This window comes from Chrysemys picta, chromosome 2 (genome assembly GCF_011386835.1).
Source record: "Chrysemys picta bellii isolate R12L10 chromosome 2, ASM1138683v2, whole genome shotgun sequence".
Classification (NCBI taxonomy): domain Eukaryota; kingdom Metazoa; phylum Chordata; order Testudines; family Emydidae; genus Chrysemys; species Chrysemys picta.
Genome location: NC_088792.1, coordinates 203,991,824 through 204,010,810, shown reverse-complemented (window position 1 = coordinate 204,010,810; position 18,987 = coordinate 203,991,824). Strand labels below are relative to the sequence as shown.

Genomic DNA, 18,987 nt, shown 5'->3' with positions numbered 1-18,987 from the left:
ATTCTACAGCCTCCACTGGAAGCCTACTCCAGTGCTTAACTATACCCTACAGTCTAAAAGCTTTTTCTAATATCTAACTCGAATCTCCCTTGCTGCAAACTAAGCTGCTTACTTTTCCCTATCCTCAGCGACATGGAGAACAGTTGATCACGATCCTCTTTATGAAAATCTTGTATATATTTGAAGACTCTTATGTCCTCCTTCAGCCTTCTCTTCTCAAGACTAAACATGCCTAGTGCTTTTAGCCTCTCTTCATAGGCCATGTTTTCCAAAATCTCTTATCATTTTTGTTGCTCTCTTCTGGACTCACTCCAGTTTGTTCATATCTTGCTTAAACTATGGTGCCCAGAATTGGACACAGTACTTCAGCCTCACCAGTGCTGAATAGAGCCTAACAACTACTCTGTATCTTACATCTGACACTCCTGTTAATACACCCCAGAATGGCATTTGGGTTTTTTTTCAGCTGCACTACATTGTTGACTGATATTCAATTTGTACTCCACTATACCCCCCAGTTCCTTTTCCATAGCCAGTCGCTCCCCATTTTACAGTTGTGCATTTGATTTTTCCTTCCTAAGTGTAATACTTTGCACTCATCTTTACTGAACGTCATCTTATCATTTATCTTCATTTCAGTTGTTTAACATTTATAAGCTAATCCAGTAAACCATATTGATTTGCCGTACAGCTCCAAAGATGGGTAGTATTAGAAAGGCATATGAAAATCATGTAGGGTTTGCAACTGGACACGTGTACAAGGAAAAGGAAAAAATATGTACTAACTATTTCTCTTTACAATTGAATCCCTAAGTTAGTTACTGTAAATTAAGTTGTTTGAGATGTCCTATAAAATTACCCAAATCCTGAAGTTTTATTCAATTTTTATTCAGTTCTTACTCAATGGTATTGGTCCATTACTAGATGGAAATGATAGAATTATCAATAAAAATGCAAAAAAGGTAGAAGTGTTCAATAAATATTGGGGAAAAAACAGATGATGTCATATATATGCTGATGATAACACTTTCCATTCCACTAGTATCTAAGGAGGATGTTAAATGGCAGGTTCTAAAGTCAGACATTTTTAAATCAGCAGGTCCAGAGAACTTGCATCCAAGAGTTTTAAAAGAGATGGCTGAGGAGGTCACTGGATCATTGAATGTTGATTTTCAATAAGTTGTGGAACACCAGGGAAGTTTCAGAAGACTGGAAGAAAGCTAATTTTTTGCCAGTATTTAAAAAGGATAAATGAGATGACCGGGGTAATTATAGGACAGCCAGTCTGACATCAATCCTTGGCAAGATAATAGAGTGGACTCAAATAATAAAGAATTAAAGGAGAATAATATAATTCATGCCAATCAGCATGGATTAATGGAAAATAGATCCTGTCAAACTAAGCTGATATATATATTTTTGATGAGATTACAAGTTTGGTTGATAAAGGGAATTGTCTTGATGTAATATACTTAGACTTCTGTAAGGCATTTGATTTGATACCACCCAAAATTTTGATTTAAAAAACTTGATTTAGTTTAAATTTTAAAACTAGATTTAAAAAATTAACATGGCACAATTGAATAGATTTAAAGCTGTCTTAACTGTTAGCTCTCAAAATGTAATTGCAAACAGGGAATCATCATTGAGTGGATGTGTTTCTAGTGGGGTCCCTATGATATTTAACATTTTTATCAATGACCTGGAAGAAAACATAAAATCAGCACTGATAAAGATTGCAGATGACACAAAACTTGGAGGAGTGGCAAATAACAAAGGGGACAGGTCATTGGTTCAGAGCAATTGGGATCGCTTGGTAAGCTGGGTGCAAGCAAACAGTATGTGTTTTAATATGGCTAACTATAAATGTATACATCCAGGAAGAAAGACTGTAGGCCATACTTAGAGGATAGGGGACTCTATCCTGGTAAACAGTGACTCTGAAAAAGATTTGGGGGTCATGATGGATAATCAGCCGAACACAAGATTCCAGTGTGGCACTATGGCCAAAAGGGCTTTTGTGATCCTTGGATGCATAAACAAGGAAATCTTGAGTAGAAGTAGAAAAGATATTTTACCCCTATATTTGGCACTGGCATGACTGCTGCTAGAATACTATGTCCAGTTCTGGTGCTCATAATTCAAGACGGATGTTGATAAGTTAGAGAGGGTTAAGAGAAGAGGCACAAGAATGATTAAAGGATTAGAAAACATGCCTCCCAGTGATAGAGTCAAAGAGCTCAATATGTTTAGTTTAACAAAGAGAAGGTGGTGATTTGATTGTAGTCAATAAGTATCTTCATGGGTGTAGAGATCCCTCGGTCTTCAGTGGGGAGGGAGGCCACTCTGCCTCATTGTATTGGGCGGTAGCCCTCAGGCTGAGGTCGCACTGGCAGGGCCGAGCTGTAAGTAGTCTATAGTTCTGGGCCCGTCTAACAATCAACAACAGTCTGGTGCCCTTTTCTCCACCTTTGGGCAGGGCAGCACACTGAGCAGCCCCTCAGCTGGGGCTGACAGTAAATAGCAGTCTGGAGCCCTAGCCCTTTGGGTGGGGCCCAGCGGGGAGCAGGCTGTAGCCTAAGCCTCCTGGCCAAGGCAGCCAGCAAATACACACAGTCTAGAGCCCTAGCCCCTGGCGGGGCAGAGTGGAGGGCAGGCTTTAGCCTCAGCATGTGGGCTAAGACAGTCAGCAATACACATATCTTAAAGTTCCGGTAGGGCTGAGCACCCATACAGTCTGGGGGCTCTGGAAGGGGGTGGGGAGCACCCACACGGTCTAGGGGTTCCGGAAGGATGAGCACCCGGGAGTCTAGAGTCCTAGCTCAATAGACAGTAGGTCCACACAGGCCTCCTGGCCTATGGCAGGGAGTTGGCCACCCCAGGGGTGGGGTAGCAGGGGGACGTGGGCCCGCCCAACTCGCCATGTCCCAACCCAGGGTCCTATCAGTGGTGGAGTGGTCCACCACTGGGTCAGCGGGGATGCAGTCACAAAACACCGACATAGAGGCAATCAGCCACAGAGCCAAACAGTTGTCAGCTGCCCCTGGGCTGCTTCCTTCCTCCCCAGGGTTTGATACCTCTGAAATCCACAGGTCCTCGGGCTCCTCTGGGTACACAGTGGATGGTAGTCCTGGCAACTCCCCATCTGGGTCCGTCTCCTCTGGGGTCAGGGTGCTTCAGAGCGCAGATTCAGCTCCAAGGTGCCACAGCAGAGCTGAGGCGTCCATCTCCTTTGCTGGCTCCCACTCAGCTGAGCTGCAGGGCCCTCCCTTTATATTTCCTGTCCTGTCCTTGTACTTACGGTGAGGGGGGCGGGGTGGGTTTGACCCTGTCAGCCAGGAGAGTGTAGAGATCCCTCGCTCTCCAGTCCAGGGGGAGGCCACTCTGCCTCACTACAATGGGGGACAAATAGTTAATAATGAGCTTGTGATGGTCTTCATTCATGGGGAGCACTGCCTAGTGGTCAGGGCTTAGGCCCTTCAAACTGCAGGGTGGGGGAGTTGGTAGGAGAGCCTGGGCCCTCCCACTCCACTAAGCTCTGGCCCAGGCCCTGTGAGGGCCATCAGTGATCTGACTGCCAGGGGTGACTTAAGGGTGCCCTCCCTGAGCCACTCCTACCCCAGTCCTCCCAAGATTGTCCAAAGTTCGCCATCTGTGCAGTAGGTGTGCAGGAGGTCAGCTCACTGCTTGGCACCTCCTTGTGGCCATGTGTGGTGTGGTGGCTCCCTCTCTTTCAGAGTGGCAGCTGCCTCTTCTTGTGGCTTGACCCTCAGCCAGGTTCGTTCCAAATCTCTCCCCTACTGTGGTAGTCCATAAACAAAAGAAGGGGAATTAGTGTGTCCATATTGGGGAGGAGGGGAATGCCTCCCTCTCAGGGTGCATCTAAAGCGGGTCCTCCCTTCCCTCATGGGAGACCTTTGAGAAGTTGTAGGGAGAGATCCTGCTTTCCCTCAGCTTTGCTCTCAGGAGCTGCAAGGTGCAGATCTGCTCTCTTCCCTGCTCTGCCCCCAAGTGAGCTGTTCTGCTTCCCTTTACCTCCTCCTCCAGTCTGTGCATCTCTTGCAGTTGTGGTGGGGCTGACTGAGCCAAGACTAGCTCCTTAATCCTTTATTGCCCAGTGACAGGTTTGTGTATTCCATCATAGGGCTCTTCAGTCTAGCAGGTATAATGCAATATTCAGACTGGAAATAAGGCATACGTTAATAAGTGAGAGTATTTAATCATTGGAACAGTTTATCAAGTGTAATGGTAGATTCTCCATCACTGACAATTTTTAAATCTAGATTGAATGTGTTTCTAAAAGTTATGCTCTAGGAATTATATTGGGAAAGGCCAATAGTCTGTGCTATTCAGGAGGTCAGACTGGATGATCAGAGTGGTTCCTTCTGGTCTTGAAAATTATGAATAAGCAGAACTCCCATTATTTCAATGAGAGGTTTTGCCTAAGTAAAAATTAAGAACCTTAGGATCTGGTACAGAAAGATTTTTTGACACGACGGGTGCTGTATGGAATTTCGGTATTCATCATCTCAAATTCACTCACTGAGCTCCAAAATTTCTTTTTTATTCACATGTGCATTGAAAACTTTTTAAGCTTGAAGTCCTCCATTGAATATTACATACCCAGTACTCTGTTCCTACCTAATGAATTCCACCTGTAGCTTATTTGCCTCATGGACTTCCTAAAAAGCCTTCTTATCCAACCTTTTCAGGCAGTTTTAGCAGTAAATATGAGTTACAAGTGATATTCCTGCTGGAATTCCTTGTTTTTGGAAATATCATTTTTAGTCGTGTTACAGTTACAACTGCAATGAAAGTTGCCTACGCTATTAATTTTTGAAAATGTCATTAGTTCATCCATATTTGTGGCGCCACCCGTTCCCCGTCCATTTTTGAGAAGTACAGAACTAGTCACTTTAATGGTTCTCATGCACATATGCACCTTCTCTGAACATGCCTTGCATGCCTTAGTTCTTAACTAGTATTCTGACAATCCTGTAGTGTGCTCACCTTGTGTTTTTTAGCCATGCAGTAGTTCCACATAGTTTTGAAAATCTAGTTCTAATCCTTTGTTAAAAGGAATTTTCACGGTTTAGATCTAGAGTGTAGACTGAAGATTGCTAAAAAGGGGCAGCCCTTATATTATTGAGTCAGAAGACAATCATGATTATTTTGATGAAACTTCAGAACACTCCTGGAGCTTATAATTACATTTCTTTGGGATATGGTAGTGAGAGAAATTTAAATACAGGGGTAACTGTGTGACATTTAAGGACCTGTGTTCTGCAGGAGGTCAGATTAGATGTTCTACTGATCCCTTTTGGCCTTACACTTTATGAACTTATGATATTAACTCCAGACTTTGCCCTGGTCTACACTACGAATTTAGGTCAGTATAACTGCATCGCTCAGGGGTGTGGAAAATGCCGGTGTAGTCAGCGCTAAGTCGATGGGAGGACTTCTCCTATCAACATAGCTACTGCCTCTCGGGGAGGTGGAATACATATGATGATGGGAGAAGCTCTTCCCTCGGCGTATGCAGCGTCTTCACTAAGCGTTACAGTGACACAGCTACAACTGCAGCGCTGTCACTGTAGATAAGCCCTTTGCCTTGCTTTTTTTTAAATTCAGATTTCAAATAGTGGTTTGTTTGTTTTGTTTGTTTTAAAAAGAGCATTTAAAAACACAAAGGACAAGATTTCAGAATCTTGGGAACAGCTCCCTATTTGGAGATGAACACATACTGTAGTGTTAGTTTCGTCAGAGCCAAGCAGTGATACGCCGAGGTCCGAACTGAAGGTACATCCACACTTCAAACTGGAGGTATAATTTCCAGCTTGAGAAGATGTACCCTAAAAATGACAGGGTAGCCATGGTGATGTGGGTAGCAGAAGAGGCTAACTACCTCAAATATGTTCCTACTGACTCAGGTGGGATCACAGTCAGGACAGCTAACCACATGCGCCTCCGTGGCTACCCTGCTATTTTTAGCACACTAGCCCACTCAGAGCTAGTGCAGGTATGTCTACTTGAGCTGGGAATTACATGTCCAGCTTGAAGTGTCAATGTACCCTAAGACTACTTTCCTCTGAGTGCCATGTCTGGATTGCTTCCAAGGAAATTCCTGAGTTTCTCAGCTCCATGTCAGTCTTTGATTGCTGCAAACCTTTATTTTGTATCCTGTTCTATTTGTTCTGTTCCAGATACTATCATGGTAATGTAAAAAAAAATTCTTTTGGTTTGATCCCTTTAATAATTTCTGAATTTTGGCAAATAATATAATTTTCGCAATTAACCAGTTAAAATTATTAAGTTCTAAATGTGTGGTTTGTGGAGAGCTAACTGCAAGCTGCAATGCAGAATCAAATATTGTTGAAAATATACATGGGTTTGGCTCTTGATGTGGATTTTCCTCCACTTTTTCTCTGGTCCCTTGCATTCAAGTGTCCTCTCGTGGTAAGATGCTGCATTTTCCCTATTGTAGAATCCTTCATTCTCTGCACTGTACACTCAGTGAATGGTATAAACCTGTTCACTTCTCTTGAATATTTTGGAAGTTGTCAAGTCAAATGAAACTTCCCTGAGCTGCAAAGCCCACAGTGAAGGGCCAAAGTCTTAGAAGGCCAAGTTCTACAGAAAAGACAGAGGTGTTGAGCTACTGCAAATAATCCATGCTAACTTCAATTTTAATTTGCTTTTTTTTCAGCTTCAAAAAGAAGTGAGCACACGAAAAGGAGACAGCATTCTTTGTGACCAGAAGGAGAGTAGCCTTCGTCCATTTTCAACCCAGGGAAACCTTTATGTGCCTCATCCAATGGGGGCAAGGTCCTATTCTGATTCAGATGCCATACAGTTTGATGATCAGTCACTGTCGAAGCTGAAGGAAAGTGATAGGTGCACTGCCACAGAAAACCTCTTTCTCGATTCATTGTCTCTTGATTCTCCTGATGAATCTGATGAGCCTCGGCCTCAGAGATTGGAGCGGGAGAAGTTCTTGACTTGCTTAACTGAAGTATGTTTGTTTATTCCTATCATGTTTTCAATTATACTGTAATCATTATAGCTGTCATGCTATGTGAAGGGGGAGGCTTTATTAGACACTCCTTGCAGTAATTTGGTGGTGAGTTTGATTGAATTTTAACGTTGCCTCTTGTTATGAGCTGATTGGGTTGGTGTTGGTCACTGGATATAATTGGAGGTTAGTCAGGCCAGTCTAAAGAAACCAGAAGGCCCGTAAGAATTTCCTGATTCTTGGGCCAGGGGAATGAGTTGAAGAGTTAGAAATAGATCATTGTTTATTTTTGATTATGCAAGGAGTTACAAGGACTTAAAGCTCTTCCTGTTTTAAAAGGGGCAGGAGCTCTATTTTGACAGGCGCTCAGGTCAAACAATTTCATTGTCAAAAAACATCTTAAAGTGCCATTAAACATCAGTAAAACAGTAAGTGCTATCAAGAGGTAATGTTGATTGTTTAGAAAGGATATGAAGGAGTCCTAAATAACTGTTGATCTTTAAAAGTCCCTTGCTCTGCTACCTCAGCATAACATCCAGGGAGTTCCAGAGTCTCATAACAAAGAGCAATGATGAAGGAAATTATTAGGATACAATGGGTGAAATCCAGGCTCCACTGAAGATGGTAGCAAAACTCCAGTTGACTTCAATAGACCCAGGATTTGACCCAATGAGATTACCTTATAGTAGGCGAGGGTAACATCCCTTTGGCCTCCATGGTTTCCATCAGAAACAATACGTTCTAGTTACTTTAGGCTGAGCCAAACCTGCATGCAAAACTACATATTATATTGGTGATCGCTAGGAAACTGTTAGGTGCCACAACTGTACAGTTTACTATCTCATTTGAAATTACAAAAACACTGAAGCACCAAAGAATTAAAATCTTCCTTTTTAGTCTCTCTTTGCATGTTAATTGATATTACAAAACAAATATGCAACAGATCTTGAAAAGACGGGTGAATCATCAACAACAGCTTCTATATTGTTTGCAGTTTTCAAATTGCAGGTTTTGTAACAGACAACTTTCTGCATTCCTGAAAACTCAGATCTGTGTACATATGTCAGGCAGTTAGATATCTGAATACTGTTTTCAGCATGTAAATGCTGTTTGTGTGTACAAATCGTAGCTAACAGGTGAACAGAAACTTTCACATCCAAAAATGCAGGCACATATATAGAGACTGCTTTTGCAATTCGGCCATTCTGGAAACATGTTTGTTAGGTAAGTCAAACCATGAGCCCCCTATTTTACCTCACAACGCTATTTGGCTTCACCATGTAACTTCAGTTGGGTTTTTGAAGCTTGTGGAAAATTGTTCCAAGCCTTTGTTAAAAAATTTAAAGGTATTCAAAATGTGATCTCATGCCAGCAATTAAATTGTTGCTTAACAGACCAACAAAGCATCAGGCTGGTTGGAAGGAACAGGAAGAAGGATAAATGATTTAGGAAATATAAGAATATTTTTCTGAAATTATAAATGCTTGTGTGTCTGTGGGAAGGTGCACATGTACACACATACAGTATTTAATTTTCCTCGGTGGGAAAAAATGTAACTATATAGCTGTTGTGGTGGGGTTCCCTGTTTATTTTCTCTGGGTGGCTCATTTCATATGTGCTCAGATTACAAGCAAAAAAACATTTTTTCCTATTTCCAGTGCTGTAACCTCAGCAGTCAGTTCTGTGAGTCAAGTGGTTTTGGATCCCACTCCCCATTTTCTCCCTTCGCTGCCATTAATAAAAGTTCTGCATGTAAAATTAGACCCTCAGTGACTTTTGTTCAGCCTCCTTGTTTTCAAATTATGTTTTAATGAAACTTGTACAAACTCATTTTCTTCAGCAGGTTTCCTTAGGTGTAACTGATTGGAGCTTAATAAGCAGTTCTGTTGATCACACACACACACACACACACACACACACACACACACACACACACACACACACACACACACACACACACAAAGACTCTCTCTCTTAGCTGCATTGGCTTTGCAGTACTAACAGCAATAAAAGTCAGTAAAAACGGAGGGCCTGATTCTCCATTCCTTGACCCCAGTATAAGAGAATGGAGAACCAGGCACCTAGTCCTCAGATACAACTGAGGATATACATACAGGAATGAGATTTCTTGAATCAAAGGGTGCTGGTTTTGACTAGTCACTTTTAGGAGTAGTATTGTTCTTGGAAAAGTGCTGGTTTTCCTGGGGTCAGATTAAAGCCATTAATACTAAAAGTTTTTTGTTCCTGAATTTGTACATTTTTGTTACCTGGCTTGTATTTTGTATAATTTATTGGAAATCTAAATAGTTAAAACAATAGCTCTAGACCAACTGCATCAGGAAAGTATGAGCTTAAAAAAGCTGATTATGAAAATTGTCACTAGGGAATAATTGCTGTAACAGCATCTTAATCCTGTGAGCTATCTGTAGGTATTTCCTTATGAAACAAGTAATAGTCTTCCCACATATTTAATATAACTAGTTTAATGAGTTTCAACTGATACCATTTGTTAGTGCCTGGAGAATTTGTAATGAAATCTTATGTCAAAGGACTACATTTTTGTCTCTTATCTCAGCACAGCTAGGTCTCTGTTTTTCACTCATGCAGATGTGATCCAGAACTTGAATTTTTAATTGTGGAGAAAGGTCATTTAAAGCTCATTGTTCTCTGTGATAAGTTGGACTATAAACATTTAAGCATGCTTTAGTTTGGGGTATAATCTCTGATATGAGTGATTCCATTGATTCTACTGGGAATGATAGCATTCATACATGTGTATTAAAGAAAGAATATCCACACATACCCCTCACAAATACCCTATCCAGGAAGAAGTCTGTCATTTTGAAAAAGGATTTTCAAGAACTTGTGGAACTACCCAGAGACAAATGACAAAATGCCCTACAGGTGCAAAATATTGCTATTATGTCCTCTGTAAAGGTTCAGAAGTAACTGGTTTTGTTTTGTTTTTCCAGGAAGAAGAAACGCACAAGGGAAATCTTCAAAGGTGAGTAAAACTGACAGGAAAAGCACCAAACATCCAGCTGATGAGATTTTGGGCTTTGCCGCAAGCCCTTAACAAGGGTAGTATATAGCTTTGCTGCCTCGGAACCAGATTAGTGGATTTACTCAGAGATTAATTTGTCTCAGTATGGTTCTACTCTTTCTTGACTAAATAAATTGGGCCAAATTAAACCCTGGTGTAAGTAGATTTACCTCTGAAGTTAGCAGAGCTGCAACATACACCAACATTGAATCTGGCCCTAGTCTTGATTAAAAAATTCACAACAGATTTGTTTAAACCACTATAACATTGCTCTATAAATCTCATCACTTTTTAAAATCCTGGGTGGCTCATCTAGTTTGAGTTTGCTCATTGGGTTTGCATAGATAATTATGGTGATTTACATTTTTATATAGTCCCTTTTATCTAGAACAGTGGTTTCCAACCTTTTTTCATTTGTGGACTCCTAAAAAATTTCAAATGGAGGTGCAGACCCCTTTGGAAATCCTATACATAGTCTGCGGACCCCCAGGGGTCCATGGACCACAGGTTGAAAACCTCTGATCTAGAAAGATTCCAGTGTTTTACAATATTCCTTACAGTCAAGTAAATAGGAAGATTCAATTAGATGCTTTAAATTGTATAAACTAACAAACTTTATGGAAACCCAAGAATTCTTTGAAATTTCTCATAGTTTCTCTAACCACTCATATTCACTTTCATTAAGTTGCAGCATAAGCTGAACTCACCGAACTAGGTAAATATGACAGTCTCTAGACCTGATCCTATAAGGTGCCAAGCACCAGCTATGAAGTGTTTGCAACCTCAGGTGCCTGTGAGGGCTCAGTGGCTTCACTGAAAGTTAAGGATACTCAGCACCTCTCTTTGTACTTTTCTGCTATTTGCAGCCTTACAAATGTGTGTCATAGTGTTGTAAAGATACATTTTTCATGGATAATATATATTGAAAACTGTTCTAAAGCTGCATATTTTAAACCTTTACCAAGCAGTAGTTCTTGAGAAAATGTTTGCATTATGCAGCAATTCAAAAAGCAATAAAGGGAACTTTTAATAAATAGATTTTGAATGTGAGCTGGTTATATGGATTAATTTTCCCTCTGTTTTAAAGCAGAAATATTTCTATAAGGGTTTTCAATTATTTAATTTATGTTTTGTTTTTTTCCCTCAGGGCAGTGTCTGTTTCCTCCATGTCAGAATTCCACCGTTTGATGGATATTTCTCCATTCCTTCCTGAAAAGACCTTGCCTTCATCTAGTAGTAAGGAGGATATAACACCTCCTCTGTCCCCTGATGATCTGAAATACATTGAAGAGTTCAACAAAAACTGGGATTATAGTAACACCAGGATCCATAGTGGAGTTACAGAAAAGCCTGCAGAAGCCTGGGCAGAAAGGACAGAAAATGGGAAAGTAAGAAGTGATTCAACTTCAGATCCATTCCAAGCATCATCATGGTACCTTACCACCAGTGTTACTATGACAACCAATACCATGACGAGCCCAGAGCCCTGCCAGAAGCAGCCACTGAGGAGTCACATTGTAACAGAAAAAATGGGGGTTAAGGTCTTTCACAGTCCGCCAGTTATCCGTAGGCTTGATAACTCAGCGATAGCTGGTAATGGAGGGAAAAAACAGGTTGAGCCAGACTTTTTGTTTTCTGTGACCAAAGCTAAAGGGAGTGTGGGTGAGACAAAAGGTGCTTCCTCAGATGTGTTTGGGAGATGGTCTTGTGATCTCACCAAACACCATAAAGATTTTTTGGAAAGTGGTCTTCATCCTATTGAGCATCCTATTTGCACTGCTGTGGGTTTTGCCTCATCCTTGCAGAGCCTGGAACTGTCCAAGAACATGAGTGACGATATGAAGGAAGTAGCTTACTCTGTCAGAAATGCAATACGTTCTAACTCTAATTCGACAGAGCCTCAGTTTAAGGACATAGCTTGTCAAACCAATGGTATAAGAACTACAGGGACACAGACCACCCAGACAATCAGTGTTGGCTTACAGACAGAAACCTTGCGCAGCATCACCAGCAGTCCACACAAGTGTCTGACACCAAAGGGGGGCTCCACACCAATCTCATCACCATCAAGAAGTTTAAGGAGCAGGCAGGTAGCCCCTGCCATCGAAAAGGTCCAGGCCAAGTTTGAACGCACGTGCTGTTCTCCCAAATATGGTTCTCCAAAATTACAAAGAAAAATCCTCCCAAAAACAGATCAGCCAAATAATCGGACTTTACCAGGCACACCTCAGAAAGGATTCAGTGAGTCTGCTTGGGCTAGGTCAACTACTACAAGGGAGAGCCCAGTTCATACCACCATCAATGATGGCCTCTCCAGTTTGTTCAATATTATTGACCACACCCCTGTTGTTCAAGAGACCCTCCAAAAATGCACCAGGTCTAGCAGCCGATCTAGGTCAGCAGAACCGAGATCAGAACTGGGGCCCATGCAGGAAATGTGTACAAGTGCCCGTGGCCGGTCACCCAGTCCTCTCCGTTTGGGTGCAGAGATGGAAAAGGAAGAAGAGTCTGAGGCAACAAGCATCAGGCAGGATTTATCTGCTCCTCCGGGGTATACACTTACAGAAAATGCTGCCAGGATCTTGAATAAGAAACTTTTGGAGCATGCCTTAAAGGAAGAGAAAAGGCTAGCTTCACGTAGCCCACCAAGTCTTAGCAATGACAACAGCACAGGAGAAATAGTCAAAGTAGAACCAGGGTCCATTGAGGTAATGAGTTTTTTTATCCCTTCTATAATTAATTATTCTTTTCTTTCAGGAAATATCTTATTAGTTCTTTTATTAGTAATTGTTATTATAATTAGTTTATTATTATTTTATTTGTATTGTGGTATCTCCTGCAAGCCTCAGTTGCGGACCTGTTGTGCTAGGCACTGTACAAACACGCAATAAAAATGTGGTCCCTACCCCAAAAAGTTTACAGTCTAAGTAGATTATGTTTTAAAATATTACTTAAGTAAACGTATGCTTTAAAGAATAAAGCTGACATATGCTAGTGGCTCTCCCCAGAATACCAGGAGTAAGAGTTACCTATCACATTGGAAAATACAGATGTGCTAGGCCCGGCAGGTTTTGAGGGAATGTTAATATTATCTTGGAAGAAAGGGTAATAACATTTCTGTTCAAGAATGAGTAATTGGTTTTAACAAGTCAGATGAAGAGAACAGTACATAAATTTGATTTCCCTCCCTCTCCTTCCCACAGGAGTGACTTTACTGTAACTTTTGTGGATATCTCTGAATAAACTTGGCTCTGCTGTGTAGATTCTGTGTTTATGTAAGTCAATAAATAACACAAAGCTTGGAAATTTACTACTGTAGCCTTGCAAAATATTGTGAAAATTGATTGGTCAAAGCATAAACCTACCATTACAGTGAAGAAATACCTATTGCTATTTTACTCAGCTGTCTAAAAAATGTACCATTCATAATGTATCCCAGCAGATATGCATAAACATCATGGGTCAGATCTCCAGCTACAGCCAAAGAGAGTGTACAACATAGATCAAAGTGGTGTGCAAAGACAGACTAAAGCTCAATTATTAACTATTATCTAACATCCCTTGCCAGCTTGGGTTCTAACCTGGGTACAGCACTGTCATGTTGGTCAGTGATCGTCTCCTGGTGATGGATAAAAACAAGTGGTCAAGATTCTCTGGCCCCTTTATGTCACTCCAATAGCCAGTGCTCCTCTGCATTCCCAGCTGCTGGAATGCCTTCTTGGGATCATAGGCAGCTGGGTGCAATTTAGAGACACTGTCTGGTCTAAGTGGTGCAGACGGCTGAATCAGTGGCTGAACTGGCCTCTGGCCAGCCCCAGGAATAGGGAGTTGCAAACGTGGCATGATGTTCCGGTGGACTGGAGGATCTGTTCCCAGGTCTCCATGCTGCTACTACTAGATTTCTCAGCTGCCTTCTACACAATGGATCATGAGGTGGTGTTGACATTTCTGCGATGCCTGGTGGGACCTGCCTTTAGGTGGCCTCATTCCTTTCTGTTAGGGAGTACCAAGAAGGCAATATTGCATATTTGCTCTTCTGCCCCAAAGGTTTCTCTCTTGGGTTACCTCAGGTGTCCGTGCTGTTATCCCTCTAGTTCAATGTGTATGCGAGACCATTAGCAGAATTAGTGAGGAGATACTGGCGGAAGTGTTTTCAGTTTGCAGATGACGTCCAGCTCTATACCTTTATCTTGTCCAGCCTGAGGTGTGTTTGGTTGAGTGCCTTCCTCAGTGTCTGTGTGAGTCTGAGGTATGTATGAGAACTAGCTGGCCAAGACTCAGTCCAGATAAAATGAGATTATTATGGTGGGTTAGGGGAATCAACCAGAGAATTCAACTGAAATTTTGTTGCCCTGCTACCCCTGCCTTATTATGGCTGTTTGTCTACATTTGTCGACAAAATTCTCAAGTTGGGGTCTGGTTAGATTCCTGGCTACCATCAAATAGCAGCAGTCACGGACAGCTTTTCTCCACCTTGCTGTAGTCAGGGGGTTGTGACCTTTCCTCCCGGACTTGGACTTTGCTTCCATGATTATCCCTTTAGCTAGGACTGCTGGAATGTGCTCTATAAGAGCTACATCCATTTGGTAGTGGCAACTGGTGCAGTGGCCCCATTGTTAGGTGGAGTATCTCACCCTGAGCATGTGACACCAGTGTTCTCATTTTATCTGCACTGACTGCTTCTTGGTTTCTGGGTGGAGTTTAAAGTGCTGATGTTGACCTGTTAAAATCCTAATGGTCTGGGTCTTACCTAGTGTGTCTGTCTCCTGTGGCCTCTCTCATAGAATCATAGAATATCAGAGTTGGAAGGGACCTCAAGAGGTCATCTAGTCCAACCCCCTGCTCAAAGCAGGACCAATTCCCAGCTAAATCATCCCAGCCAGGGCTTTGTCAAGCCGGGCCTTAAAAACCTCCAAGAAAGGAGATTCCACCACCTCCCTAGGTAACGCATTCCAGTGTTTCACCACCCTCCTAGTGAAATAGTTTTTCCTGATATCCAACCTGGACCTCCCCCACTGCAACTTGAGACCATTGCTCCTTGTTCTGTCATCTGCCACCACTGAGAACAGCCGAGCTCCATCCTCTTTGGAACCCCCCTTCAGGTAGTTGAAGGCTGCTATCAAATCCCCCCTCATTCTTCTCTTCTGGAGACTAAACAATCCCAGTTCCCTCAGCCTCTCCTCATAAGTAATGTGCTCCAGACCCCTAATCATTTTTGTTGCCCTCCGCTGGATTCTTTCCAATTTTTCCACATCCTTCTTGTAGTGTGGGGCCCAAAACTGGACACAGTATTCCAGATGAGGCCTCACCAATGTCGATTAAAGGGGAACGATCACGTTCCTCGATCTGCTGGCAATGCCCCTACTTATACAGCCCAAAATGCCGTTAGCCTTCTTGGCAACAAGAGCACACTGTTGACTCTCAGATCAGTGAAGGTGCTCAAGCTAGAGGTCCCCTGGGTATATAAGAGAGGGAGCAGCTAGCAGGGTACTTATCATCAGGGCCCCTCTATTTTGGAATTCACTCCTTTGCATGGCCCCAAATAGCACCAATTTGTTGACTTTCAGGGCATGCCATAATCTCTGTTCTTCTAAACAGGCATTTAGAGCGGGATGAGGGAGATGTTGGGGATCTGAGTGGTGGGAGATTTTGTCCTGCAATTTTTCTTTCTGTGACTGGTTGTTTTAAATGGGTGAAGTTTGCTCTTGTTTTGTTTTTAATAGTTATTGGACATATTTTCAATTGATAACAGAGCATCTAGATCTTTCATGTCGGTGCCCTTTATGTTTAAATTGAAATAAGTGAGAGAGAGAGAGAGAGAAAGAGAGTGTGTGTGTGTGGAGAGAGAGAGAGAGACACAGACAATGTTTGCATTATCTGTAAAAATGAATGGAAGTGTAGTTTGTGCATGTACCTCAGAATAAACAAAAGTGGAGAAAGCCGCTTTGCTGTCTTGGACTATCTTGGCCATGTATATATTTTTTTGGTTTATTTGAAAACCAGAAGTATAGCTGATGGATTACTGTTCCCATATAATTACATTTGTAAAAATATGTGTTGTACTCTCACAGCTTCACCTCAGCTTTGCCTTCAAGTTATCGTTCAAAACTCTGGAATTCCATGTGTACCTTTGAAATGTCACAACAAATTTCCAGTATATAAAAGCTGAAGTTGTGCCACATCACCACAAATTGCTGTTGGCAAAAGTAACTAACTTCAAAACATGGGTATGGTGTCTGGTGATAGCCGTACCTGATGCAATTTATCAGATAATCACAATGCTCATGGCAGACGACTGCAGCTCTTTGAAAATTCTCAAAACCAAAATGATGCCCATTGACCAACTTTTAGGATATCAGGCCTCAGAGCCATTCCAGGGGCCATGTCCCTTTTAAGAGTTAGATTGTGTCATTTACAGCACAGCGCTGTGCAGGGAGTGATGCAGAATTACAGCACCCCAGGGGAAGGGAAGCACCAGAGAGACACTGCCTCAGGCAGGCACAATTTTTTCTTGGGCTTCCCCAAATGCAGGGGTTGCACAATGTATTCCATCTGCTCCCTCAGTGCACCAGCCTCATGAGGAGCAGAGGAGGTAAGGCCGTGAGATTGCCTCTTTCCCACCCTTTTATGCCTTCTGTTGAGCATCTTTTTCTCCAGGGAAGTGGTAGACGGAAGCAGCCCCCTGTGCGTCCCAGAATGCAGGGATTGGGGGAGGGCATGGGAGGCTCTCACACAGCCACACACAGTGAAGGGGAAGCTTCTTGCTTCCCCTTTGCAAGGCCCACTCATAGTCTGGCACTGAGTAAACATTTGGTTTTGACAGGGGATTAGTTGCTAGCTGCACAGGTTACAGCCATAGCGTCCCATCCCCTCCCAGGAACGTGCGCTGTTCCCCTGAAGGGGTAACTTTGTGAGCTTCACTCAGATATGTTAATTTTCCAAAATGTGGTGGGGTTTTAAAGAGACATGTTTGTGGAATGTTGATTTGTTGTTGGAAACGAAGCTGTAAATAAGTTTAGGATCTGAATATGCCTTGGGTTACTTATGGATTACACTGTCCACATATGTCTGAGCCTCACCTAGAAGGCATGCTATGCTGAGTGAAATGCCATGTCAGTGCTGCTGCTGCCACCACCTCTCTGTGTAGGATTTTTGCGGTGTCTCTTCTTTACTTACCTATCTCCAGCCAATAGAAGTGACCATCACACCAAAGAGACCATTCCCTTCTTTGTAGTCACGGCATGATACATTAATTACCCCTGGGGACATTCTGCGCCAAAAAATTAAAAATTCTGTGCATAATATTTTAAAATTATGCACATTTTATTTGTCAAAATAACACTACATAATCACACCAGTTTCAATTATTTTGGTAATTTATTTCAAAATACCAGTCAGCAAGTATGTCTGTAACAATACAGACACACACAAAAATTCCCCCAAGATTAGAGAGTTAAAGAAACCCCTATGACAACCCAGTCCCTGTTTCTCTGCCTGATGCTTGGTCCCAGGTTCCAGGAGATTCCTGTGCACCACTGTCTCCTTCCCTCAGGGTGTGCTGGGAATTGCAGCTGCCAGGAACCCTCTGTCTCCCTCAACTCTTCTCCCTCCCCTTCCTGCCCGCCCGTGTCTTCTATGTGCGAGCTGGGCTCTGCCAGGTCCAGCAGTCCCTAGTGGCAGCCAGCAGCACTGCAGCCCATTTCTGTGGGAGAAAGGAAATTCTGCACACACAACGTTAATTTCTGCAAAATTCAGCATTGCGCAGTGGTGCAGAATTTCCTGAGGCGTAATTAATGACTTTAAAACCTGCATGGAGCACCAGTTGGCAGCTTTTTTTCTTTGAACTTCTGGAGTTGCAGTTATTTCCTTTTACATTTCTGCTGAAACGCTGGAATTTATTTTCAATATCTAGCTACACACAATGGTAATAGCTCTGTTTGCATTCTAACTTGCTCAGAGCTGCTTACAAGCAAATTCATATCCACCACCAGATTTGGCCTACCAGTGCCTTATCCTGCTAATTCACTAAACCACTATTGTAGCAGGCAGTCGTGGGGTTTATAAATATTGCCATTGATAACTTTAGCAGGCTAGACACAAAAAAGTGACATGAAGATTCCTTTTCTGAGCCTGGCAGGTACTTAGAGCATTATATAGGTCACATTATCATACTGGGGCTGAAGAAGAGAAAACACTCCTGGAAGGCATATCCAGCAAGAAACCTAATCTTTCCACCTCTGTTCTTAATGGCTGAGTAATTGCTGAACATACCCAGCTGAACCACTCAGGAATTGGGCGGAGGGAAGATGGCATCAGAGTAAAGTGCTTTTACTTCAGCTGAGCCTCCCTTTTACTGTCATTAAATGGACTAAGAAGGAAGGGTGAAGCAAATATCTATCAAAGCCTTATATGGCTTCAGAGTAACAGAAAACATCAGTGGGTTTTTCTTTGTTACGAATTTACAGATATTCTCTCACTTAAAATCAAACGAAGGAAAAAACAACCCTGCAGTATTCCTCCTTCATGGTAACATTGTTTTCCCTCACCTAAATATGAATTGTCAAAGGATAGCATATATCTTTCTCCACTTAGAAGGAATGCTTGGATTCCTTAATGCTATGTCCATTTCTAAGACAGTGCAAGGTTTGTTGGTTTGTTCTCTAAATCTGATTGTTAGAGTCTTTTCTCTTAGCCCTCCCATGACATCTGGTAACATGATATGAGCAGTAGTGACGTCTGATGAGCTCTTCCTTGCCGAGTATACATCTTCACTTAAAAAAAAAAAAAACTGTCCAACCTATTTGCTTTCTTTTTTTCTTTCTCTTTTTTCTATCCTGTCCAGAACCAAACTGTCTTACTAACTGCCCCCTGGGGACTCTAACCCTGCCTGCCTCACTGCTGTAAGTTCTTTCTACCTTGTTTCCACAACTGA

General features: G+C 42.2%; 1 protein-coding gene across 5 annotated transcripts in view; it reads left to right on the top strand.

The window, feature by feature from the left end:
- The window catches only part of MTCL1 (microtubule crosslinking factor 1), a 196,429-nt gene that overhangs the window by 173,417 nt on the left and 4,025 nt on the right, over nucleotides 1-18,987 (top strand). For 3 of the 5 annotated variants that reach the window (XM_065585255.1, XM_065585254.1, XM_065585253.1), the window contains 3 exons: nucleotides 6,707-7,012; nucleotides 9,985-10,016; nucleotides 11,203-12,763. In XM_065585255.1, coding sequence (XP_065441327.1) covers nucleotides 6,707-7,012; nucleotides 9,985-10,016; nucleotides 11,203-12,763 — 1,899 coding nt within the window. Of the gene's footprint in view, nucleotides 1-6,706; nucleotides 7,013-9,984; nucleotides 10,017-11,202; nucleotides 12,764-18,897; nucleotides 18,956-18,987 lie in introns of all 5 variants that reach the window. The other 2 variants (XM_065585257.1, XM_065585256.1) reach the window with 1 other exon arrangement.